The sequence below is a fragment of the Plecotus auritus genome, assembly GCF_963455305.1.
Source record: "Plecotus auritus genome assembly, chromosome: 11".
Taxonomy (NCBI): Eukaryota; Metazoa; Chordata; class Mammalia; order Chiroptera; family Vespertilionidae; genus Plecotus; species Plecotus auritus.
Genome location: NC_137777.1, coordinates 1591758 through 1617618, shown reverse-complemented (window position 1 = coordinate 1617618; position 25861 = coordinate 1591758). Strand labels below are relative to the sequence as shown.

General features: G+C 65.1%; 1 protein-coding gene across 2 annotated transcripts in view; it reads left to right on the top strand.

Moving 5' to 3' along the window:
• The window catches only part of DENND3 (DENN domain containing 3), a 33953-nt gene extending 12431 nt beyond the window's left edge, over positions 1 to 21522 (top strand). Inside the window, exons 6-23 of one of the 2 annotated variants that reach the window (XM_080646123.1) lie at positions 494 to 613; positions 1389 to 1607; positions 2420 to 2526; positions 4900 to 5055; positions 5506 to 5602; positions 6893 to 6996; positions 7636 to 7835; positions 8203 to 8724; positions 14021 to 14280; positions 15805 to 15975; positions 16839 to 16968; positions 17367 to 17474; positions 17990 to 18129; positions 19144 to 19304; positions 19827 to 19960; positions 20300 to 20412; positions 20488 to 20625; positions 20724 to 21522. In XM_080646123.1, coding sequence (XP_080502249.1) covers positions 494 to 613; positions 1389 to 1607; positions 2420 to 2526; positions 4900 to 5055; positions 5506 to 5602; positions 6893 to 6996; positions 7636 to 7835; positions 8203 to 8724; positions 14021 to 14280; positions 15805 to 15975; positions 16839 to 16968; positions 17367 to 17474; positions 17990 to 18129; positions 19144 to 19304; positions 19827 to 19960; positions 20300 to 20412; positions 20488 to 20625; positions 20724 to 20924 — 3081 coding nt within the window. In that variant the 3' untranslated portion in view covers positions 20925 to 21522. The remainder of the gene's footprint in view (positions 1 to 493; positions 614 to 1388; positions 1608 to 2419; positions 2527 to 4899; positions 5056 to 5505; positions 5603 to 6892; positions 6997 to 7635; positions 7836 to 8202; positions 8725 to 14020; positions 14281 to 15804; positions 15976 to 16838; positions 16969 to 17366; positions 17475 to 17989; positions 18130 to 19143; positions 19305 to 19826; positions 19961 to 20299; positions 20413 to 20487; positions 20626 to 20723) is intronic. The other variant, XM_080646124.1, reaches the window with a different exon arrangement.
• The last annotated feature ends 4339 nt before the right edge of the window (positions 21523 to 25861 follow it).

The window sequence follows — 25861 nt, the reverse complement described above, 5'->3', positions numbered from 1 at the left end:
CTCAGACTGCATGTGATGCAACCTGTTTGACTCAGCGGTTTTCAGGCTGAGGTAGCTGTGCGATGCTTCCTTTATTTTATTTTATTTTATTTTTATTTTTTAAATATATTTTTTATTGATTTTTTACAGAGAGGAAGGGAGAGGGATAGAGAGCTAGAAACATCGATGAGAGAGAAACATCGATCAGCTGCCTCCTACACACCTCCTACTGGGGATGTGCCCGCAACCAAGGTCCATGCCCTTGACCGGAATCGAACCCGGGACCTTTCAGTCCGCAGGCCGACGCTCTATCCACTGAGCCACACCGGTTTCGGCCGCTGCTTCCTTTTTAAAAAACAAAACCCAACCCAGAAAACGAGCCCGTTAGATGAGCGCTAGAAACGCGCAGGGACTGTGGAATCCTGTCGCTCTCTGAGCCCAAACCGCGGGCGTAGGTGCGTTCCCGCCTCTGCGGGGGCGGCTCTGCGCTCACCACGGAAACGCGTCTCTGCAGACATTCAACATGAAGCCGCTGCAGATCGTGTTCCCCTCGCGAGCGGACCCCGAGAGCCCGGTCATCGACCTGGACCTCCACCTGCCGCTGCTGTGCTTCCGACCCGAGAAGGTGCTACAGGTGCGCACCCTCCCACACCTGGGCGCCTGCCCATCGGCCTCATGGGCATCAGGGGCGATTCCAAAGCAAGTGTCTTCCACAGCGTAAGGCCCATGTACTCCACGTGTTAATTTCCGTTTTTAGCGAGAGGGGGAGGGGGAGGAGAGAGAGAGAGAAACATCGATGTGAGAGAGACACATTGATTGGTTACCTCCCGCACTGGCCCTGCCCGGGGCCAGGGATGGGGTCTGAGCCCAGGTACGTGCCCTTGACCAGGAGTTGAACCCGCCACCCTTCGGTGCGTGGACTGACGCTCTAACCACTGGGCACACTGGCCAGGGCTCAGAATGCTAAAATTTTTTTAAAAATATCTTTTCATTGATTTCAGAGAGGAAGGGAGAGGAGGAGAGAGATGGGAACGTCCATGGTGAGAGAGAACCATTGACTGGCTGCCTCCTGCACGCCCTCTGTTGGGGATGAGGCCCGCAACCCGGGCCTGTGCCCTGATTGGGAATCAAACCGGTGACCCCTTGGTCCCTGGGTCCATGCTCAACCGCTGAGCCACACCTGGCCAGGTAAAAGTTAATTTTTTTTGTTTGAAAAAAATGTAGCGTTCACTCCTGTGCACACTATTTATAAATTGCAATTTTTTTGGGGGGGGGGGGTCCTGGTGGCTTTGGTTTGGCAAACGGAGCAGGGAAACCCTGGCAGGACCTGCACCCCCGGTTCTGGCTTCGTTGGGGGTTCATGGCGTCCTGGCGGCGGGAGCATGCCTGCGGTCCGTCCGTCCCCGCAGATCCTGACGTGCCTGCTGACGGAGCAGCGGCTGGTGTTCTTCTCGGCGAGCTGGGCGCTGCTGCCGCTGGTGGCCGCGTGCTTCCTGGCCTACCTGCACCCGCTGCGCTGGCAGCACACGCTGGTGCCCATCCTGCCGGGGCAGATGCTGGACTTCCTCATGGCGCCCACGGCCTTCCTCATGGGCTGCCACCTCCGCCACTTTGAAGAAGTCAGCAAGGTCAGGCACCGCGGGATCCGACCTCACATTCCTGCGAGGGCGGCCCAGCAGGGGCGCCGGGCGGGGACCTGCCGGATCCGGCGCATTCCGGGGCTGTGGGCTCGAGGCCGCTGGTGTGTTAGTGTGTCTTCTGTCGCAGATAAGGCTTCACAAGGAGGCCGGCCGTGCACGTATTTAAAAATCCCAAGTGTGTGCGGTCACCGAGCCGGGGCCCTGCCCAGGCCGGGTTCTTGGAGGCGCAGAGCCGGCGGGGCAGCCGGACAGACACGTCGGGCGTGGAATGTCGATGATGCTTCGCTGGAGTTCTGGAATGTTCTCTCCAGGCTCCTCGAAGTAGCGCTGCAGTGTTTGTACCAGGGCAGGCGGAAGCCCGCGATGTGCACTGAGGTCTTGACTCAGACACAGGCCTTTAGCTCGTCGACGTCACTCATGGGGTTGACCCACTTTTGGTCGAGATCACATAAGGCTCTGTGTCCACATGAGGCTGGGTAATTTTTAAAAATGGATGTTTTTATTGATGTCAGAGAGGAAGGGAGAGAGAGAGAGAAACACGGATGATGAGAGAGAATCATGGATCGGCTGCCTCCTGCACGCCCCCCACTGGGGATGGAGCCCACAACCCGGGCATGTGCCCTGACCGGGAATCAAACCGTGACCTCCTGGCTCATAGGTCGACTCTCACCCACTGAGCCCCGCCGGCCGGGCCGAGCCGGGTAATTTAATGAGGACGCTACCTCTGTGTGGGCACGTGCATTCTGTGTTCTCAAAGCCACATGCAGATCCTCACCTCGGCCTCGACGCCTGTTCCACAGGAAGCGGACGGTTTGGTTCTGATCAACATCGATAGCGGGAGCGTCACCTGCTCGGGCAGTGAGGTCCCCGACATCCCCCTGCTGGCGGCGCAGACCTTCATTCAGAGGTAACCGTGGGAACTGCGTGTGCGAAGACTCGCACTGGCCCGTTTTGAGTTCCTTTTCAGTCTTACATTATTGACAGACTGGAGGCCTGAGGCATGACATTCGTGCAAGAGCAGGCCCTAGCAGCCCCGGCTTCGTCCGGAAGGGCGTCCGGAAGGGCATCCAGACGGTTGTTCTGCTGTTAGGCCACTCGGTCGATTTGCATATTATGCTTTTATTATTATAGATATTTCACGTGTTTATAGTTTGAAATTATTTGTGAGTTTTTAAGAATAAAAGTCATTTGTCTTTATTCTGATCTACTCCACGTATCAGTTATGGCCTGAGGAATGTGGGGATGGTTATGGCTCCCAGAATCGTACCTCTTCTTGCCCAGGAACCTGTGCCCATGCATGACCTTTGCAGTTCCTTCTGTCCATCACCCCTCCACCCACCTGTCTATCCACCCCTCCATCCACCTGTCCATCCACCCCTCCATCCACCTGTCCATCCATCCCTCCACCCACCTGTCCATCCATCCCTCCATCCACCTGTCCATTCATCTCTCCATCCCTCTATCCACGTGTCCATCACCCCTCCATCCACCTGTCCATCTATCCCTCCATCCACCTGTTCATCACCCCTCCATCCACCTGTCCATCACCCCTCCATCCACCTGTCCATCCATCCCTCCATCCACCTGTCCATCACCCCTCCATCCACCTGTCCATCTATCCCTCCATCCACCTGTCCATCACCCCTCCATCCACCTGTCCATCCATCCCTCCATCCACCTGTCCATCCATCCCTCCATCCACCTGTCCATTCATCCCTCCATCCACCTGTCCATTCATCTCTCCATCCCTCTATCCACCTGTCCATCACCCCTCCTTCCACCTGTCCATCTATCCCTCCATCCACCTGTCCATCCATCCCTCCATCCACCTGTCCATCCATCCCTCCATCCACCTGTCCATTCATCCCTCCATCCACCTGTCCATTCATCTCTCCATCCCTCTATCCACCTGTCCATCACCCCTCCTTCCACCTGTCCATCTATCCCTCCATCCACCTGTTCATCACCCTCCATCCACCTGTCCATCCACCCCTCCACCCACCTGTCCATCCATCCCTCCACCCACCTGTCCATCACCCCTCCATCCACCTGTCCATCCACCCCTCCACCCACCTGTCCATCCATCCCTCCATCCACCTGTCCATCACCCCTCCATCCACCTGTCCATCCACCCCTCCACCCACCTGTCCATCCATCCCTCCACCCACCTGTCCATCACCCCTCCATCCACCTGTCCATCTATCCCTCCATCCACCTGTCCATCCACCTCTCCATCTACCTGTCCATCCATCCCTCCACCCACCTGTCCATCACCCCTCCATCCACCTGTCCATCTATCCCTCCATCCACCTGTCCATCCACCCCTCCACCCACCTGTCCATCCATCCCTCCATCCACCTGTCCATCCATCCCTCCACCCACCTGTCCATCCATCCCTCCATCCACCTGTCCATTCATCCCTCCATCCCTCTATCCACCTGTCCGTCACCCCTCCATCCACCTGTCCATCCATCCCTCCATCCACCTGTTCATCACCCCTCCATCCACCTGTCCATCTATCCCTCCACCCACCTGTCCATCTATCCCTCCATCCACCTGTCCATCCACCCCTCCATCTACCTGTCCATCACCCCTTCATCCATCCCTCCATTCACCTGTCCATCCATCCCTCCATTCACCTGTCCATCCATCCCTCCATCCACCTGTCCATCCATCCTTCCATCCACCCCTCCATCCACCTGTCCATCCACCCCTCCATCCACCTGTCCATCTACCCCTCCATCCATCCCTCCATCCACCTGTCCATCCACCCCTCCATCCATCTGTCCATCCATCCCTCCATCCACCTGTCCATCCACCTGTCCATCTACCCCTCCATCCATCCCTCCATCCACCTGTCCATCCACCCCTCCATCCATCTGTCCATCCATCCCTCCATCCACCTGTCCTTGGGGACTCGGGCCGAGTCCATGACCGTCCCCTCCGGGCCAGGGGGTGACACGGGAGGTTTGGTGCCTCTGAGCGTGCCAGGCAGGCGTGCGGTCAGGCGCGGTGCTGGAGGCCTGGCTGTCGGGCGCGGGGAGTATGTGCCTCACTGGGCAGAGCACGGGGAATGGGATGATTCCTGGATCAGCATGTGGCGCAGGCCGTCAGGCCCGTGAGCTCTGCACCGAGTGGCTGGCTGGGGGAGGGGACTAACCTATGGGGGGTGTATGTGTATCGTGTCCCCCGCTCCGGTTATTGGGTGCCCTGAGCCCCGGCCTCCCGGAGCCTTCTCCCCGCCCAGTGGGAGCACAGGTGACACGTCCCTGCCCTCCAGGGTCCAGAGCCTCCAGCTGCACTACGACCTGGACCTCGCCCACCTGGGCGCCAGCACCGACGTGAACGAGGGGCGAGCCCGCAGGTGGGCCTGGCAGCAGAGGCTCAACGGCCAGATCCAGCAGCTCGCCCTGCAGCTGCTCGTCAGCATCTTCAGGTACCGCCCCTCCCGGCAAGGGGGCGGGGGCGGGGGGGCGGGGCACCCTCCCCCAGGGTTCAGAGCAGAGCCTGCCCTCGGGCTCACCACCCGGAGCTCTGTTTTTTAATACTGTAATTTTTTTTCTTCTTAAAATATATCTTTATTGATTCCAGAGAGGAAGGGAGAGGGAGAGAGAAAGAAACATCAGTAACGAACGAGAGAGAGTCATGGATCGGCTGCCTCCTGCACACCCCACACTGGGGACCGAGCCTGCAACCGGGCCTGTGCCCTGACCGGGAATCGAACCCTGACCTCCTGGTTCAGCGGTCGATGCTCAGCCCCTGAGCCACGCCGGTCGCAGGGAAAACTGTGCTAGAATTGGTTTTGCCCCAAACGGCTCATTCCGGGCGCCAGGAGGCCCTCTCTGAAGACCTGCTTCTCCTGACGTGCGTCCTCGTGTCGTGTCAGGGAGGTGAAGAACCACCTGAACTACGAGCACCGCGTGTTTAACAGCGAGGAGTTCCTCAAAACCCGCGCCCCCGGGGACCAGCGCTTCTACAAGCAGGTGAGAGGCGCGGGCAGCCCTCCGGCGTCTCCAGCATCTGCTCGCACCCCAGCCAGTGCGCCGCCACCTCCCGACGCGTATTCCGGCGGCTCGCTGCCAGCCTCGGAGTGCGCTTAACAAAACGCACCCATGTTACGTGTCGAGTGTGATGGGTTTTAAAATTATTTTTCACAATATTTTTTTATTGACTTCAGAGAGGAAGGGAGAAGGAGAGGGAAACATCAATGGTGAGAGAGAATCACTGGTCGCCTGCCTCCTCCCTGCCCGGGAATCGAACTGTGACCTCCTGGTTCATAGGTCAACACTCAGCTACAGAGCCACACTGGCCGGGCCGAGTGTGATGACTTTTGACAAACGTGCCCACCTGGGTAACCCCTCCTCGGTCTGGATGGAGACCTTCCCATCATCCCAAACAGTCTCCCCCGCTCCCCGCCCCCGGGTTCCCTGGGGCCACGTAGGTCACCGAGGGTTTCACTGGGTGAGGTCACCACCTGGGCCCCGGGTGGTCCTGCCTCTTTCTCCAGCACAATCCCCGGGCCAGGGGGCCCCGCCCTTCCTCTCTGTCTCTGGCTGGCTCCGTTCTTGTCTGTTAGGCAGAGTAGCGTTTTGGGGTTTCTCTGGCGGCTCAGCCCCAGGCAGGTCTTACTTTCAGGGGAGGCTGAGCCTCTGCGTGTCCCCCTCCTTGTGGGGGGCTCCATGGCCCCGCCCACCCTTCATCCTCCTGCTGAACATGAGTCTTGCCAGCCCCCTCTTCTCTGAGCCCCAATCCTCCTGCATGCCCCCCACCCCCTGCCACGCCCGGGGCAGCAGAGAGCAGGTCACCGTGGAAACAGCCCGGCTGTGGCTGCGGGAGGCTCACCGTTGCCTGGGTCGCGGGAGCTCAGAGCAGGTGTCCCGAGCTGAGAGGGGGCTGCAGGGGGGCGGCGGGGGGCAGGCAGGGCGGCTGCCTGAGGCCGGGAGGGTGCAGGGGGAAGCCTCAGTCCCTCCCGGGGTGGGTGACAGGCCTTGGAGACTGGGCCACGCTGCTGTGGGTGGGGGCCGTGGCCTGGGCTTCTGCACTTCCTGGTGATTTTAAACGCACGAAGGGGCGCATCCGTTCCCCTCGTGGGTGAGGCCCAGGGAGTGTCGGCGGTTGTGATGAGTTAGGGGCCTGGGAACCTGTGCCCTCAGATCTGTGCCGGGAGGCTGATGGCCGGGAGGGAAGCGGGGGGGGGGGGCGGGCGCGGAGGAGACAGGCGGGGGGGCGCGGAGGAGATAGGCGTGCGGCGGGTCACCTGTGGTCTCCCTCAGGTCCTGGACACCTACATGTTTCACTCCTTCCTTAAAGCCCGGCTCAGCCGGAGGATGGACGCCTTTGCTCAGATGGAGCTCAGCACGCAGTCGGAGGAGGACAGGTGCGCTGCGGGGTGTGGGGCGGCTCTGGGCACCGGCCCTCACGCGGTGCGATGGAACTGCACAGATAAATGATAGATTCGCCGCAGGGCCACGGGCAGCACTGGGTGATGAGCTGCATGGCCGGCTCCTCTCCGAGTATTTATTTGGGGTCCCTCTGAACCCCCACATTGGCACCCCCCACCCCGTGTTTGCACCTCTGGGCCTGTGTGCAGGCCGTTCCCTCCCATCTTCCTTCTTGGCTCCCCCCCATTTTCCCAAGGCCCTCCGCCGTGTGCCGTGGCCTCTCCCCACCTCCACTGCCCGGCTCAGCGAGGACGGGACACCGGCCACCACCCTGGGGGACCCGCGGAGCCTAGGCTCGCTTGTCAGCTGTTTTTTGTTAATCCTCACCCACGGATATTTTTCCGTTGATGTTTAGAGAGAGTGGCAGGGAGCGGGGAGACAGAGAGAAACCCCGATGTGAGAGACACATGGATCGGTTGCCTCCCACCTGCTCCCGGCCAGGCCCTGCAGTCAGGACATGTGCCCTTGACCAGAATCGAACCCAGGACCCTTCAGTCCGCAGGCGGACGCTTTACCCACGGAGCCACCCGGCGCGGGCAGTCGTTTTTGTGTCTCTAAAATGTTGCTTCTTCCAGCATGAACGGGACGCTCCTGAGCCCCCGGAGACCCACCATCGAGAAAAAGGCGTCTCACAAACCGTCGCCCGGGCGCGCCGCCCGCCGGCGCATGGTGGTCAGCATGCCCAACCTGCAGGACATCGCGGGCCCCGAGCTGCCGCCCAGGAACGCGTCGCTGCGCAAGGTGGAGGCCGCGGGCTGCAGCTGCCCCAGCCCAGGTGTTGCAGGCTGTGCTCATGGAGCTTTTCTGATTTCTACATTTTTAATTGATTTCAAGGAGAAAGGGCTGGGGGCGGGGGGGGGAGTGAATCATCCATGAGGAGAGGGAATCATCGATCAGCTGCCTCCCGCACACCCCACCCTGGGGATGGAGCCTGCAACGCGGGCCTGTGCCCTGACCGGGAATGGAACCCTGACCTCCTGGTTCCTAGGCCAACACTCAACCCCTGAGCCCCGCGGCCGGGCAGCCCCGGGTTCTTGCTCTGCGCCGCAGAAGGTGGATGTTTCCGGGACCCCCTTGGGGTGGGGCCCGGGGCTTGTCTGCGGATCCTGTTGACCATCTTCTGCTTCTCCCCTTCGCTCCAGCTCCGGACGTGAGCCCCAAGCCCACGTACACGTTCAAGATCCCCGAGGTGCACTTCCCCCGGGTGCGCCAGTGCGTGCAGACCTACTACGCGGACTGCGTGTCCCTGCTGACCAAGGCCATGAGCTGCGTGGCCCCCGACAACTCGGTGCTGCTGGCGCGGTACCTGTACCTGCGGGGCCTCATGCGCCTGGCGCAGGGCCAGCTGCTGGACGCCCTGCTGGACTTCCAGAGCCTCTACAAGACCGACCTCAGCGTCTTCCCCGCCGACCTGGTGCGCAGCGCCGTGCAGGCCCTGCCGGGCCCCGAGCGCGCCCAGGCCGAGCGCACGCCCGAGCTGCGCAGGCTCATCAGCCGGGTCCTGGACAAGCCGGGCGAGGCCCCCAAGGCCGACGACCGCGTGAAGCACTTCGAGCTGCCGAGCCGGCACCTGCCCCTGGATGACTTTGTGCAGCGGGTGCAGGAGTCGGGCATCGTGAAGGACGCCGGCCTCATCGGGCGCCTGTTCGAGGCCCTGACCGTCGGTGAGAGGCTCTCGCGGGACGGGACGGGAGACCTGCGGCCAGAGGGCTGTGCCCCTGCCGGGCGCCTGCAGGGAGGGGGGGGGCAGTGTCTCTACAGCGAGGGGCGCGCTGCCCACACACGCTGTCTTCCTCCAGGCGCAGCCGCCCGGCGCTCCCTGGCCACTCGCAGACCGCACTCGGGAGATGCCGCGAGGAAGGGCCACCGCGGGGGCTGGTGTCACTGGGGATCTGGGGGCGGTGGACACCGCCCAGGAGCTGCCCCTGGACAGGGCAGTGGGGGACAGTGAGCTGTGCCAAGGGGCAGGTGCCCACAGGGCAGAGGAACTGCGCCAGCCGGGCACCTCGGGGCTGGGTGCCCGTCAGAACAGGCCCTGCCCTCCCTCTGTGGACACAGGTGCCCGGCCAGTTCAGGAGCAAGGCCTGCAACATGGGGCGTAAAGCGTGGGGTGTGTTCCCACAGCCGGGGCGTCGGGCACCCCTCACACGGGGCGGGGGAGGGGGTGCTCCAGCCACTGAGCCACACAGCCCCGTTGTCGCCGTGGCTGCTCTCACGCCGCAGTCAGAGTGGCTGGCCTGGGACATGGGAGCCATGCAGCTGGCACCAGTGGACGTTTGGGCCTCACCCAAGGGTACTTTCCCACTGATCTTCAGAGAGAGCGTCAGAGGGAAAGGCAGAGAGGAACATCGATGTGAGACAAACTCATTGATTGGTTGCCTCCTGCACACGCCCCAACCAGGGCCCGGGCCAGGGAGGAGCCTGCAGCACAAGGGAGGAACGTGCCCTGGACCGGAACTGAATCCAGGACCCTTTGGTCTGCAGGCCGATGCTCTGCCCACGGAGCCACACCGGCCAGGGCTGAGTGTCGCCGTCTGGGAATGAGCTGGTGTGTAAGAACACGTCCAAGATTTTATCTAAGAAATGCACGTGCCCCGGCTCGTTTGGCTCAGAGCGTCGGCCTGCGGACTGAAGGGTCCCGGTTCGAGTCTGGTTAAAGGCACATGCCCAGGTTGCGGGCTTACTTCCCAGTCGGGGGCTTGCAGGAGGCAGCCGATCGATGATTCTCTCTCATCATTGATGTTTCTATCTCGGTCTCCCTCTCCCTTCCTCTCTGACATCAATACAAATATATTTAAAAAAAACGCATGCGCCCCAGCCATGCTCTGCAGGCCCGTGAGTGCGGGTGAGCGCCCCCTGGTGGAGAGTCTCCCAAACAGTCTGGTGCCTGCACCTGGGGGCTGACTTCCAGGTCCTAATGCTGACAGTCCCCGCAATTCTTACTCCTCACCCCGCCCCCCGCCCCCGACCCAGGACATGGCTTCCCTTTCCCCGGCCACCCCGAAGACAGCTGTTGTGCCGCCGAGTTGGGCCAAACTCAGCTGTGGCCGTGACATCAAATTCCCCGGGTACCCGTCCCCCCGACACTGTGATGGAACCCGAGCGGGGATGTGGCGCACGCCGGGCTGGGACAGGCCTCGGCTCCTGCCCTCCAGAGCAGGGCGCCAGCGGGAAGGCAGACCCGGGAACAGGGCAGTGGGCTGCCTGCCCGGGCCCAGGCCCCACTGCGCCCGCACTGCCAGGAAGGGCTTGCCCGCCCGTGCCTCCGTTTCCCCGTTTGGGAACGAACCTGATAGCAGTGCGGCCCTCCTGCAGCGGCTGGGAGGGCCCCACGGGCCTGCGTGGTGGGGGTGCAGGGAGCACCGTCAGACCCCACGGGGCCAGGATGACCACCGGTCAGGGAGGCTGCTAGCCGTTCTCTCCGGCTTGGAAGGGTGGGTAGGAGTTTCCCGCTCCAAGTGCGTGCAGGGGCACGTGACAACATGCGGGGTGCCTGGAACGTGGCTGTGGAGGGCACAGGGCCCCGTCTGGAGGAATTTGGGGCCTGGTGTGGCCGGGGAGCCCTGAAGTGTTTGAACGGGGGGTGGAGCCCCTCCTGGCATCTTAGAAACGCCATCATGGGCGAGTGGAGCAGCTGGGAGCCAGGGCAGGGCCACAAAGGAGCTGCTTCCTGCATGGACAAACATGGGGCTGCTGTGCGACAGGGCAGGTGGGCAGAGAGGGACAGGGCAGGCAGGGGCAGAGAGGGACAGGGCAGGCAGGGGCAGAGAGGGACAGGGCGGGCAGGGGCAGAGAGGGACGGGGCGGGCAGGGCAGAGAGGGACAGGGCAGGCAGGGGCAGAGAGGGACAGGGCAGGCAGGGGCAGAGAGGGACAGGGCAGGCAGGGGCAGAGAGGGACGGGGCGGGCAGGGGCAGAGAGGGACAGGGCAGGCAGGGGCAGAGAGGGACAGGGCAGGCAGGGGCAGAGAGGGACGGGGCAGAGAGGGACAGGGCAGGCAGGGGCAGAGAGGGACGGCGCAGGCAGGGGCAGAGAGGGACAGGGCGGGCAGGGGCAGAGAGGGACAGGGCGGGCAGGGGCAGAGAGGGACAGGGCGGGCAGGGGCAGAGAGGGACGGCGCAGGCAGGGGCAGAGAGGGACGGGGCAGGCAGGGGCAGAGAGGGACAGGGCAGGCAGGGGCAGAGAGGGACGAGGCGGGCAGGGCAGAGAGGGACGGGGCGGGCAGGGGCAGAGAGGGACAGGGCAGGCAGGGGCAGAGAGGGACAGGGCAGGCAGGGGCAGAGAGGGACGGGGCGGGCAGGGGCAGAGAGGGACAGGGCGGGCAGGGGCAGAGAGGGACAGGGCGGGCAGGGGCAGAGAGGGACAGGGCAGGCAGGGGCAGAGAGGGACGGGGCGGGCAGGGGCAGAGAGGGACGGGGCAGAGAGGGACAGGGCGGGCAGGGGCAGAGAGGGACGGGGCAGAGAGGGACAGGGCAGGCAGGGGCAGAGAGGGACGGCGCAGGCAGGGGCAGAGAGGGACAGGGCAGGCAGGGGCAGAGAGGGACAGGGCAGGCAGGGGCAGAGAGGGACAGGGCAGGCAGGGGCAGAGAGGGACGGCGCAGGCAGGGGCAGAGAGGGACGGGGCAGGCAGGGGCAGAGAGGGACGGGGCAGGCAGGGGCAGAGAGGGACAGGGCAGGCAGGGGCAGAGAGGGACGGGGCAGGCAGGGGCAGAGAGGGACGGGGCGGGCAGGGGAAGAGAGGGACGGGGCGGGCAGGGGCAGAGAGGGACGGGGCGGGCAGGGGCAGAGAGGGACAGGGCGGGCAGGGGCAGAGAGGGACAGGGCGGGCAGGGGCAGAGAGGGACAGGGCGGGCAGGGGCAGAGAGGGACGGGGCGGGCAGGGGCAGAGAGGGACGGGGCGGGCAGGGGCAGAGAGGGACGGGGCGGGCAGGGCAGAGAGGGACGGGGCGGGCAGGGGCAGAGAGGGACAGGGCAGGCAGGGGCAGAGAGGGACGGGGCGGGCAGGGGCAGAGAGGGACGGGGCAGAGAGGGACAGGGCGGGCAGGGGCAGAGAGGGACAGGGCAGGCAGGGGCAGAGAGGGACAGGGCAGGCAGGGGCAGAGAGGGACAGGGCGGGCAGGGGCAGAGGGGGACAGGGCAGGCAGGGGCAGAGAGGGACGGGGCGGGCAGGGGCAGAGAGGGACGGGGCAGAGAGGGACAGGGCGGGCAGGGGCAGAGAGGGACGGGGCGGGCAGGGGCAGAGAGGGACGGGGCAGAGAGGGACAGGGCGGGCAGGGGCAGAGAGGGACGGGGCGGGCAGGGGCAGAGAGGGACGGGGCGGGCAGGGGCAGAGAGGGACGGGGCAGGCAGGGGCAGAGAGGGACGGGGCGGGCAGGGCAGAGAGGGACGGGGCGGGCAGGGGCAGAGAGGGACAGGGCAGGCAGGGGCAGAGAGGGATGGGGCGGGCAGGGGCAGAGAGGGACGGGGCAGAGAGGGACAGGGCGGGCAGGGGCAGAGAGGGACGGGGCGGGCAGGGGCAGAGAGGGACGGGGCGGGCAGGGGCAGAGAGGGACGGGGCAGAGAGGGACAGGGCGGGCAGGGGCAGAGAGGGACGGGGCGGGCAGGGGCAGAGAGGGACGGGGCGGGCAGGGGCAGAGAGGGACGGGGCGGGCAGGGCAGAGAGGGACGGGGCGGGCAGGGGCAGAGAGGGACAGGGCAGGCAGGGGCAGAGAGGGACGGGGCGGGCAGGGGCAGAGAGGGACGGGGCAGAGAGGGACAGGGCGGGCAGGGGCAGAGAGGGACGGGGCGGGCAGGGGCAGAGAGGGACGGGGCAGAGAGGGACGGGGCGGGCAGGGGCAGAGAGGGACGGGGCGGGCAGGGGCAGAGAGGGACGGGGCGGGCAGGGGCAGAGAGGGATGGGGCCAGCGCGGAGGCAGAGCCACGGCAGGAGGTGGAACGGCCGGACTCCCTCGGCGGTGTGCGGGGCAGGGGGCAGGCCACCTCCACTTACAGACACGGGAGCGGCCCCTCGCACAGCTGCCTGCAGTCACACTGCAAACAGGCGTGAAGCTGGGCGTGCACACAGGACGCTATTTTTTTAATATCCCCTTTTTTAAAAAAAATACTTTTTAATTGGTTTCAGAGAGGAAGGGAGAGGGGGATAGAAACAGTGCTGAGAGAGCATCATTGATCAGCTGCCTCCTGCACGCCCCCCACTGGGGAATCTAGCCTGAAACCCGGGCCTGTGCCCTGACCAGGAATCGAACCCTGACCCCTGGTTCATAGGTCGATGCTAACCACTGAGCCACGCCGGCCGGGCTGTATTGGACATGTGTAAAGGTTACCGCAGCAATTAAGGTCATCTTGGCTACAGATAATGGAAGTAATTTATTTGCTCCCATGACCCAGAAGTACTGAAATGCCTGGCTCAGGCACGGCTTGATCCAGGGGCGTGGGGGGGTCACCAAGGGTCTGGACTCTTCCGTGCTCGCTTCACCCGAGGACTCGCTCCCGCAGGGCCCTGGGGCGGCTGCCATGGTCCTCGTGGCGACAGGGATCTCTGCCGCCATCGCCGTCCAGGGCTCTTGTCCCCGCGTCCCCCCCCCCCCCCCACCCCCCCCCCCCCCCCCCCCCCCCCCCCCCCCCCCCCCCCCCCCCCCCCCCCCCCCCCCCCCCCGTCTCCCCTGCTGCCCTCAGGCACCGTGACTACCTGGCCTGGCTCACCCAGCGGTCCCCACCCCTGGTCAGGGGCTGGGAGGGGCAGATGGGCCGGGTCTAGCTCCAGGGCCCACCCTGGCCCCTGGGGCTGCCGGGAAAGGAGGGGGGACTCGCCCCACCCCACCGTGTTTCCCCTCCAGGTGGCGAGTTCTGGCGCCACCTGCCGCCCTGGTGGGGTAATGCGCCGCTGCCTTAGGGAGAGCTCAGCGTGGGTGCCCCGTCCTGCAGGTGACTCAGACCCCGCTCTCTCCTCCGTCCAACGCAGGGCAGCAGAAGCTGATCGACCCCGAGACGTTCCGGGAGTTCTACACCTGCTGGAAGGAGACGGAGGCCCAGGCGCAGGAGGTCAGCCTGCCCGCGGCGGTGACCGAGCACCTGGACAGGAACGAGTGCGTGTACAAGCTGTCGGGCTCGGTGAAGACGAGCCGAGGCGTGGGCAAGATCGCCATGACCCAGAAGCGGCTGTTCCTGCTGACGGAGGGCAGGCCCGGCTACGTGGAGATCTCCACCTTCCGCAACATCGAGGTGGGCGGCCGCTCTCCGCGGGGCCCTTTCCCGCGTCCGTTCGAGCTCGAGGACAGCGCACACCGCTCTGCGCCTCCCCACGGCTTTGCCCGCCTCCCCCCGAGAGTCAGGGCAAGAGCAACCCCCTTAATTTAAATGCTGTGCACGAGGCCGAGGGAGGAGCTGCCGACACCCCCCCCTCCCCAGGAGGACACTGAGCTTGGGACATCCACTGGCTTGGTGTCTCCATGTCTGAGACCCTGCCCCCCTCCCTCCTCCCTCCTGCCTCCTGCCTCCTCCCTCCTCCCTCCTCCCTCCTGCCTCCTGGGACCAGGGTCATTTCAGGGCCTTCTCTGTCCAGCGGGGACCCCCCTCCCACAGCCCCCAACAGCCCAGCTCTGGGCCAAGCCCCCAGGCTCTGTGCTCTCTGGGTGTGGCCCCCACCCCCCCAAGCTGGTGTGAGTCAGGACCGTAGCCCAGTGCCCTGGCAGGTCCCTCAGCGAGTGTGGACGGGGACAGCATGGTCTTTATTTTTATTATTTTTTAAAAAATATTTTTATTTATTTCAGAGAGGGAGGGAGAGGGAGAGAGAGAGAAACATCAATGATGAGAGAGAACCATGGATCGGCTGCCTCTTGCACACCTCCTACTGGGCTGGGTATCAAGCCCACAACCCAGGCATGTGCCCTGACCGGGATTCGAACCATGACCTCCTGGTTCATAGGTCAACGCTCAACCACTGAGCCATGTCGGCCAGGGGACAGCATGGTTTTTAAATTTTGTGTTTTTTTTTTTTGTTTTTTTTTTAATCCTTGAGGACATGTTTTCTTAATTGATTTTTTTAGGGAGAGGAAGGGAGAGAGAAACATCAATGTGGGAGAGACACATAGATTGGCTGCCTCCTGCACGCATGCCCACTGGGGATCATGCCCCTAAGCTAGGTATGTGCCCGAGAGGGAATCGAACCTCTGGCCTTCTGGGGCAGGTGATGCTCCAGCCAGCCGAGCACCCGCCCGCCCCCCCCCAGGCCGGGCACAGCGTGGTCCCTAGGCGCCACCACCCCTCATTGCCGACCCCTCATCCCCCCCTCATCCCCCCCTCATCCCCCCCCTCATCCCGCCCCCTCATCCCCCCCTCATCCCGCCCCCTCATCCCCCCCTCATCCCGCCCCCTCGTCCCGCCCCCTCGTCCCGCCCCCTCCTCCCGCCCCCTCATCCCGCCCCCTCATTGCTGACCCCCTCATCCCCCCCTCATCCCACCCCCTCATCCCGCCCCCTCATCCCCCCCTCATCCCACCCCCTCATCCCGCCCCCTCATCGCGCCCCCTCATCCCGCCCCCTCGTCCCGCCCCCTCGTCCCGCCCCCTCATCCCGCCCCCCTCCTCCCGCCCCCTCGTCCCGCCCCCTCGTCCCGCCCCCTCGTCCCGCCCCCTCGTCCCGCCCCCTCATTGCTGACCCCCTCGTCCCGCCCCCTCCTCCCGCCCCCTCCTCCCGCCCCCTCCTCCCGCCCCCTCGTCCCGCCGGCCTCACTCTCGCCGCCCCGCAGGAGGTCAGGAGCACCACCGTGGCCTTCCTGCTGCTCCGCATCCCCACGCTGAAGATCAAGTCGGTGGCCAAGAAGGATGTCTTCGAGGCGAACCTGAAGGCCGAGTGCGACCTGTGGCACCTGATGGTGAAGGAGATGTGGGCGGGGAAGGCGCTGGCGGACGACCACAAGGTCAGGCACGGTGGTGGCCGGGCGCAGGCGGGGGCGGGTTCCTGGGAAGACGCTGGGCCCTCAGACGCACAGCCGAGTCGGGGGGTGAGGTCTGGCCAGGAGGCCGCGGAGAGGCCGCGGTCCATCAGGGGCCTGTGGGCGGACACTCCCTGTCCCCCGTCGTCCCTGTCCCCCGTCGTCCCTGTCCTCCGTCGTCCCTGTCCCCCGTCGTCCCTGTCCCCCGTCGTCCCTGTGCCCCGTCGTCCCTGTGCCCCGTCGCCGTCCGGTGACGTCCTGGGAGGAGGATGGGGCTGGCCTGGCGGGGCCGGTGGGTGCCGGGGCGCGCCCCGTTCCTCCCCGTGTCAGCCTCGTGCCCGGGGTTCTGCCCCTGCGTTTACTTCGGGCCGCGGTGGTGGCTTTGGTACGTCACGTCCCAGAGGCCCAGGGACAGCGGCCGGGATGGAGGACGCAGGGGAAGTGTGTGTGGTCACCGTGGCGATGAGACAGGAAAACCGCCACCAACGCCCCGAGCCTGAGCCTGAGCAGGGCTCCCCGGGGAGAGCGCGGCCCGCCCATCCCTCCCCCGCCCCAGGCAGCAGCGGCTCTCAGCGGGTGCAGGCCTTGGTTGGAACTGTCGGGGGGGGGGGGGGGGGCTGTCGTTGGGAGGGGTGTCCCTGTCTCGGGAGGGCCTCCGGCCACGGTGCGGAGTGAGCGTCTCGTTCGGGGTGCGAAGGGGGGTGGCGATCGTGTGGCCGCGGACTGAGGCTCCCCTCCGGCCCGGGCAGCGGTCGGCGTGGCTGCACTGGGAGGAGCGGAGCCGAGGGCAGGCCCAGATGCCCGCTCCCCCGGGCGCCGAGAGGGGCCTCAGCGCCGTGTCCCCGCAGGACCCGCAGTACGTGCAGCAGGCGCTGACGCACGCCCTGCTGATGGACGCCGTGGTGGGCGCGCTGCAGACACCGGGGGCCATCTACGCGGCCTCCAAGCTGTCCTACTTCGACAAGATGAGGAGCGAAAGTAAGGGCCTCGGGGGCGTCCGTCCGTCTGGGGGACGTCTGACGCTTAAGTCCCAGTCACAGGCGTTGATGCCTTTGTTTATTTTACTGACGTGGGAGCGGACGGGAGAGGGAGAGGGAAGCATCAGTGAGGGGAGAGAACCACGGATCGGCTGCCTCCTGCTCGCCCCACACTGGGGATGGAGCCTGCATCCGGGCCTGTGCCCTGACCTCCGGGAATCGAGCCCTGACCTCCTGGTTCCTGGGTTGAGGCTCAGCCCCTGAGCCACGCGGCCGGCTCCGCCTTTGAATTACGTCGCTGTCCCTGTCCTGACCCTCCCCCTCCTCCTGACGCGTCCTGGGGTACATGGCGTGGGGGCCGTGGCCGTGTCTGCTTCCACCGGCCCGCCTGTGTTTCAGTGCCCGCGGCCGTTCCCAAGACGACGGCGGAGACGCTGAAGCACAAGATCAACCCTTCGGCCGGGGAGACCTTCCCGCAAGCCGTGGACGTGCTGCTGTACACGCCAGGTACCGCCCCGCCCCGCTGCGCCGGGGAGCGTCGGCAGGCTCAGGCTCACGTCCAGGGTCAGCCAGGGGCCGTGCGGGGGGATGGGGACTGGGGGTTCTGCTCTTCGCGGGGAAAACCACGGCAGCCGCTCTGTGACCCTCTGTGGCCGCAACCACGCGGAGGCTGGAGCCGAGGAGCCGAGGAGGGGGGCAGGGCGGGCGCTCCCGTGGGCGTCGCTCAGAGGCCTCTCCCAGTGAACCTGGTCCTGTTGTCATGGTTACAAAGTGACGAGAGTCCCCCTGGGCGGCACCGGGCCGGCTGCTGGCCGTCCCCCTCTCCCGCCACCCTTGGTGCCCACAGCCCTGCTCCTCCGTCCCCTCAGCCCCAAGCCGCTGTCAGAGGCCTCAGCGACCCTCCAGGCCCCACTGGGCAGAGCCCCCCGGCGGCTCCGAGGGGGACGGGGGTCCCCGTGGCGCGGCCCCGCCTGCCGCAGCGAAGGGTTTTCCGTGACCCCCTCGGTTGCTTTTCGCTTTAGGGCACCTGGACCCGGCGGAGAGGGCGGGGGACGCGCGCCCCAAGCTGTGGTGCGCCCTGCGGGCGGGCAGAGTGATGGTGTTCGACGCGTCGTCCTGGAGCCTCCACCAGCACTGCGTCCGCGTGGGCTCCTCTGCGCTGGTGCGTCCCTCGCGGGAGGGCGGGCGCCTCGGGCAGCTGCCGGGTCACGCGGCGACGGAGGGAAGGGGACAGTCAGGCCGCGGGACGGGACCCCGCAGCGCCCTCCACTCGGGAATCAGGGCTCTCGCTTCTGCTTACAGTTTTTAAGTCAAACATAAGCTGGTCCCAGCTTTACTGAAACGTTCTTTTTTTTTTTTAATATATTTTATTGATATTTTACAGAGAGGAAGGGAGAGGGATAGAGAGCTAGAAACATCGATGAGAGAGTAACATCCATCAGCTGCCTCCTGCACACCTCCCACTGGGGATGTGTCCGCAACCAAGGTACATGCCCTTGACCGGAATCAAACCCGGGACCCTTCAGTCCACAGGCCGACGCTCTATCCACTGAGCCAAACCGGTTTCAGCTGAAATGTTCTTATTTAAATGAGCAGGTCATGGCTGAGCGCCCTCGCTCCGAACCTAACCGGGCCTCAGGCACCTGGGCTCAGCCTGTCCTCTGCTCACCTAATGCGTCACACGGGGCCGTCTTTTTAAAATATGTTTATTGGCTTCAGAGAGGAAGGGAGGGAGAGAGAGAGAGAGAAACATCCACGATGAGAGGGAATCATGGGTCAGCTGCCTCCTGCACGCCCCGCCCTGGGGATCGAGCCCCCAACCCGGGCCTGTGCCCTGACTGTGACCTCCTGGTTCCCGGGTCCACGCTCAGCCCCTGAGCCACGCCGGCCGGGCCCATCTCGGTGCGTTTCCTGGGTGGCCTCTGCCGGTGAGCGGTCCCCAGGTGCGCAGCGGCGTGCTGGCTGGTGTCCCTAAGCGGGAGAAGGCGTGCCCTGCCTCGCGGAGGGGGTGTGAGGTCAGCTGCGCTCAGACACGCCTCCCGTGATGTTGGCGTGGGCTCGCGGGGACGCTCAGCAGTTCCCATGAACACGGCGTGTCGCTGGGTCGGAGCTCCGGGAGCCTGGCCGGGTCCCCGCGGGCTCCGTGACGGTTTACGAGGCCGCCCTCCTCCCGCAGAACTGCATGGCGATGGTGGCGCAGGGCCAGGTGTGGGTGGGCTCCGAGGACTCGGTCATCTACATCATCAGCGTCCACAGCATGTCCTGCCACAAGCAGCTCACCGAACACCGCGCCGGCGTCACCGGCTTCGTGGTGCAGGACGGGCCGGACGCGCCCAGGTACCCGGCTCCCCGGCAGGCGTGGCCAGTCCCTCTTGGGGACACTGTGTGAGCGGTCACCGCAGGCGCCAGGCCTGGCCAGTGACCAGGGTCTGGGATGAGTCGCCAGGTGACGTTCCTGTTTGCTTCTGGTTCTGGGACAGAGCGGCGCGTCTCCTGTGGAAACAGCCCCAGGCTTTTCCGCGGGCTCCCTCCGTCCCCCCCCCCCCACCCACCCGGCTCCCTGACTCAGTGTCAGAGCGGCTCTCTGTCCGCAGCGAGGCCCAGTCCAGGTGGAGCCGGGCGCGTGGCTCTGCAGCGGGGCCACATGGTGCCTGTGGTCCTGCTGCGGCTCAGCTCCTGCACCGCCTTGTCCCGTCCCGCTGATCGGCTACATCGTAGCCAAGGCCTGTTCTCACCCGTTAGTGCGCCTGTCACTCCACCGGGTGGCGGGGGCGAGCTTTCACGGCACCGTGGCCGTTTCCGGATTAAAATCTACAGCGTGTGTTTCAGAGACGAAATGAGATGCGTTTCTGCCTCCAGCCAGGTGTATTCGTGCAGCGTGGACGGGGCGGTCCTGGCGTGGGACGTGAGCACGCTGCAGGTGACCCGCCGGCTCCAGCTGCCGAGCGGCGGCCTGTCGTCCATCCAGCTGCACGCCGGCTGCCTGTGGTGCTGTGAGTCCGCCGCGCCGAAGGCCTGCTTGCTTCACGCGGTTCCCGCTGTCATGTTCAAAGCCCCGTCTTTCTGGTCCCTTCTCTGTGCCTCCTCTGGGCGGGTCAGCTCCACAGCCTCTGCCCTCTGCCCGCTGGTGGCGTGGGCACAGCCACGCGCTCCCAGGAGCCGCCTGTGAGCAGCTGAGGGTGTGCCGTGCCCTGCGCCCCAGCAGAGCAGGCGGAGGGCTGCGGGCTGAGCCAGCCTTTGCGGGGGGCGGGACCCTAGCTTGGCGCTGTGCCCTTCCGCTGTTGGATGGGAGGCCCCGCGTGCTCTGCCGCCCTCACGCGCCCCTCCCGCAGGCACCGGGGGCAGCATCATGGCGGTGAACAGCAGTGTCCGCCAGGAGCTGAGGATCGATGAGACCTTCCAGGAGCCGAGCACCACCTTCGTGGCCTTCCAGCTGCTCCCCGAGGTACCCGCCTGCCTGCCCTGGGGCCCCGCCCGCCGCCAGCACCCGCCAGCACCCGCATGGCCCTTCCTGTCTCAGCAGGAGCAGCTGTGGGCCGCGTGCGCGGGGTACGACGACCTGTACGTCTGGGGCCTGAAGGACCTGGCCCGGCCGCCCGCGAGGGTGCACCTGCCCGACTGCGCCCAGGTCACCTGCATGATCCGGGTGAAGAGGCAGGTAAGGGGCCGCCCGGGGGCGTGGGCTTCACCCCTCCAGCCCCGCACCCGCCCGCGAGGGGCCCTCCTGGCCCGGGTGCTGACGCCCGTGTCCGGCAGGTGTGGGTGGGCGGCACGGGGCTGTCGCAGGGCAAGTCCCGGGGGAAGATCTACGTGATCGACGCCGAGAGGAGGACGGTGGAGAAGGAGCTGGTGGCGCACGCGGACGCCGTGAGGACGCTGTGCTCGGCCGAGGACAGATACGTGCTGAGCGGGTCCGGCCCGGAGGAGGGCAAGATCGCCATCTGGACCGTGGAGTGAGGGGGCCGTGCGGGCGGAGCTGCCTGGGAACGCCGCCCTCCTGCCCGCTTCCTGTTGGGCCGCGGCGCCCGGTGCAGGGCTGCCCCTCCGAGGACCGGCCTGCTCTCCCGATGCTCCTGAGGAAACTACGGCTCCCGGGCAGGCAGCGGGCTCCACCCGGCGAGAACCTCTGCCCAGACACTGCCCTGCTGCCCCGGGCGCGGCTTGGAAGGTTCCAGAGCCCATGCCGCCCCGGAGCCAGTCTTAGCCGAGAGGGCTGCACGCCTCTGCCGGCCCCATTCACGCCTGAGCCCCGGGCGCCCGTGGCTCCCCCCTCCAGGCCTGCTGCCCTAGAGCGGGCGAGGCCGCCAGGGAGGGACACGCGGACAGGCTGTGGACCGCGCGCAGCGAAGGCCAGCTCGGGGCCTGCTCGTCCTAATGGACGCGGAGCCTTCGTAGTGAAGAAGCCCCGAGACTCCCGTCCACCGAAGAGCGCAGGCCACGCTCCCTCTCGCCGCCCAGCCCCGCCGGCTGCGCCTGCCCGCCGTGCCGTCTCTAACGGAAGGTGGCCCCGCTGTCACTAACCCAGTGTTCGCAAAGAAGCCTTTTGCACACGTTCCCCGTGGTGTTGCCGTCTCATTCCCTACGGCCCAGGAGGGACGGGCTGTGCGGCCGCCGGGCACCGAGGTGTGGGGTTTGGGGACTCGGAGGCCCCGCAGCCCTCGCTCGCCTGAGAGGTCGGGGGGGTGCGTGTCAGACCCCGGGCCAGGGCCTCCGGATGGATGCCCCACCCGGGCCTCTGGCTTGGTGCCCGGGGCCCAAGCATTTAGGAAGGTCCGGAGTGGTGGCGGCATTTGGGGGTCTCCTGGGAGGCTCCCCCAGTCTGCTTACCAGGGGCACGTGTTCCCAGCACCTAGGACGGTTCGGCCAGCAGTGGGGTGTGTGTGTGTGTGTGTGTGTGTGTGTGTGTAATTCTGCTTTTATAAACACGTGACACGTTCCCTTAAAAGTCTGAGAACTGAGCAGACTGTTGAACACCAGGCCTCACCTCCCAGGTAGTCAACTGTCCACTCGGCTGTGACGTTGCTCCTTTCCCTCCGAGACCTGTGGCAGGGGCCCCGGCGGGTGGCAGGGCCGCAGGATCAGCTCGAGATTCACCCGAGCCCGTCACGTGACTCACGCAGGCTCTCCATCCCCTCCCCTCTTGGCGAGGCTTTCCAAGATCCTGTTTGCCAGTCATTGCATTGAAAACAACTGCCCGGCCGGCGGGGCTCCGGGGGTTGAGCGTCGACCTATGACCCAGGAGGTCACAGTTGGATTCCCGGTTGGGGCACATGCCTGGGTTGCGGGCTCCATCCCAGTGGGGGGCGTGCAGGAGGCCGCCGATCAGTGATTCTCTCCCCTCGTGGATGTCTGTCTCCCCCTCCCTCCCGCCCTCTCTGACAGCAGTGAAGATACATTTAAAAAACAACCTAGCAGACAGCCTTCACAGAGAGGCCGGGTCACGGGCTGCAGCGAGCGTGGCTCCACGCTGAGTCACGAGGGTCTTGGGGGTGGAAGGGCACTTCATGCCTCGGCTCCTCTGGGCTTGGAGCCCCCGTGATGAAGGACCCGTCCCGGGAGCCCCCGGGAGCCAGGTCTACGGGGACAGGGCCCTGCTGCTCGGCGGGCCGGGGTTGGTCCCAAAGGGGTACGCACGGTGCTGCACTCAGGCGGGGACGCCGGGTCCGCTCGCTCGGAGCTGTGCAGACGCCTTGGAGGCTGACCTCCCGGCGCCGGTGCCAGAAGCTGGCCGGGCAGGGTGCTGCTGCCTCCGCGCCCCCCACGCGCCTCTCCGGCCCCCGTGGCACCTCCAGCAGATGGCGCCTCCTTCCATCCCATCCCGCCTGCCCTCCAGCTGCCAGAAGTCCTGTTGGTGGTCCCTGGGAGAGGCCTTACTCTGGCCTTTCAGAGTGTGTGTGTGTGAGAGAGTGTGTGAGAGAGTGTGTGTGTGTGTGTGTGTGTGTGTGAGTGTGAGTGTGTGTGTGTGAGAGAGTGTGTGAGAGAGTGTGTGTGTGTGTGTGTGTGTGTGTGAGAGTGTGAGTGTATGTGTGTGTGTGTGTGTGTGTGAGTGTGTGTGAGTGTGTGACTGTGTGTGTGTGTGACTGTGTGTGTGAGTGTGTGTGTGTGTGTGTGAGTGTATGTGTGTGTGTGTGTGTGTGTGAGTGTGTGTGAGTGTGTGACTGTGTGTGTGTGTGACTGTGTGTGTGTGTGTGTGTGTGTGTGTGTGTGACTGTGTGTGTGTGTGACTGTGTGTGTGACTGAGTGTGTGTGTGTGTGAGTGTATGTGTGTGTGTGTGTGAATGTGTGTGACTGTGTGTGAGTGTGTGTGTGTGAGTGTGAGTGTGTGTGTGAATGTGTGTGTGTGTGACTGTGAGTGTATGTGAGAGTGTGTGTGTGTGTGACTGTGTGTGTGTGTGTGACTGTGTGTGTGTGTGTGTGAGAGTGAGTGTGTGTGTGTATGTGTGTGAGTGTATGTGTGTGAGTGTGTGTGAGTGTGACTGTGTGAGTGTGTGACTGAGTGTGTGTGTGACCGTGTGTGTGACTGAGTGTGTGTGTGTGTGTGAGTGTATGTGTGTGTGAGTGTGTGTGTGTGTGTGTGACTGTGTGAGTGTGTGTGAGAGAGTGTGTGACTGTGAGTGTGGCTGTGAGTGAGGGTGAGTGTGTTTTCGATCATTCCTAAGGGCCTGGAAGAGACCCGTGTCCGTGCCCCTCTCTGCACCCCTCAGAGCTCAGTGTCCTGGTCTACAACATGGTCTCCTCTCCAGGGTGGGAGAAGCCACGTCAGGTGATGGTGTGAGAACCTCCCACCGTGGCCTGGCTGGTGGCTCAGTGGTTAGAGCGCCGGCCCAAGCACCGAAGGAAGGGTCACAGGTTTGATTCCCAGTCAAGGGCATGTACCTGGGTCGTAGGTTCGATGCCCAGGCCCAATCAGGGTGGGATCAGGAGGCAGCTGATGGATGTTTCTCTCTCGCCCCCCCCCCCCACTCTCTCTGAAAAGCAATGGAAAATACCCTCACGTGAGGATGAACAAAAAACCAAAATGAAAGCCCGCGGGCAGGGAGGGCAGGGAGCGCGGGCGCCCCGGGCGGCCCACAGCCACGTGGGCTTCTCATTGAGACCTAACTTCCCGATTCACTGCTCTGTGCCCCCCGGACGGCACTGGTGGGCGCACACACTCACTCACACACTCACTTCCTAGTCTCACCCGGAGACACCTGCAGGGCGCGGAATGTTCCGAGTAAACGAGACACAGACAGACAGACAGACAGAGACAGACTGTGGGGCGCGGCTACAGCGTTGGGACAGGTTCAAGCCTCGGACTAATGAGAGGGCACGATGCTCTTGTGGCAAAGTCACGTGCAAGTCCCGGCGTGGAGGGCAGAGCCTCCCAGCACAGGTACAGCCGGAGGCTGTGGTTGTGAGCGTGAACCTATGGTCCGAACACGTGGCCCCACGTGCCTGAGTGACGTGGGCCTGATGGAGTTCAGGTGCCTGTAACTGAGGAGGATCCATACCCACCAGAACGCTGTAAACATCTTGGCCACGCCCTTCCTTCCCGGCTTGTGGGCGGCGGGGCTGTCTCCATCAGAGGGCGGCGTTTCCCCCCCCCCCCCCCCCCCCCCCGCTTTCTTCTCGCGTCTGTCTTTTCTAAGCCTTCACCGCCCCTCAGGCTGACCCTGGGCCGTGCTGGCCCAGCACAACGGACAGACAATGAATATGAACAAGATGTTTTTTTCTAATCAAAAACCCAAAAACTCAAACCAGGAGACCTCGCTCACTCTTCCCGGGGGGGGGGTAACGCTTGTGCAAGAGGGAGGGAGGAGCAGACGCTGCTGAGCAGAGCCCAGCCTGGGGCGCAGTGGCTTCGGGTGAGTTCCGAAACCCATTCGCCCTCAGCCTGGAGGGGGGCCGCGAGGGCGGGGCTGAGGGGCTGCCTGCTGCCCTGGGGGAGCCACGGGGAGTGCCTGGAGGGGCACCCAGGGCCAAAGGGCCGCTTGCGTGTGTGTGGGCCGAGTGGACAGCAGGGGGCGCTGCGAGCCAGTGCTAGCCAAGGAAGCCCCGGTCCCCATGCCCAGCAGGGAGCGCCCGCACCCCTGTGATCCTGGCCGCTGTCTCCTGAAGTCCAGGCTGGACCTCAGCGCCGCCCCCATCCTGTGTTTTGGGAGATCCCTTCTCCTTCCCGCCTCCACCCACCCCCACCTGGCCGGCTCCCTCAGCGGCCCCCTCCCACCGGTCAGGGGAGCCTTTTAACGAACAGAACTGTCCCGGGTTCCAGTCTCGCCGTGGTGACCTGGGGGAGTCCCAGCCCCTCTTCCTCCGCTGCCACCTGGGCTGTGGTGCACCTGGGGCGGCCGGCCGTGTCCAAGCCCCCCTGCCGCACATGCTCGCTCTCCAGGCGGTCAGGGCGCCCTCCCCCCCACCCCCCCCCGGAGCCCGAGAGGCCTGGGTACCCAGCTCAGCCACGCTGGAGGGTGGGTGGGTCTCCCCAGCCGCTCAGCCTGGGCCCCCAGAGCAGGTGACCCCCACCTCCTGCAGCCGCATCCGGCGCCGCCCAGGAGCTGGGGCTGGAGGTGCCTGTGAGGCTCAGACATGGGCCCCGGTGTGAGCGAGGCCTTTGGGGAAACAGTCCACTCACACCAGACGGAGGCCACCGCCCGGCCCGGAGGAAGGGACAGACACACGGCACCCGGAGGAAGGGACAGACACACGGCACCCGGAGGAAGGTTCCTCAGATTCAACCCCAAAGTCAACAGGAGATGGGGCAGACACAGGAGGCCCGGCTCCACGCTGTCTGCAAGGGGGCGGTACGAGCACACACAGCGGGGTACACAGAGCGGGTGCAGGGCTGAACCCCACAGACAGAACGGGGTACACAGAGCGGGTGCAGGGCTGAACCCCACAGACAGAACGGGGCA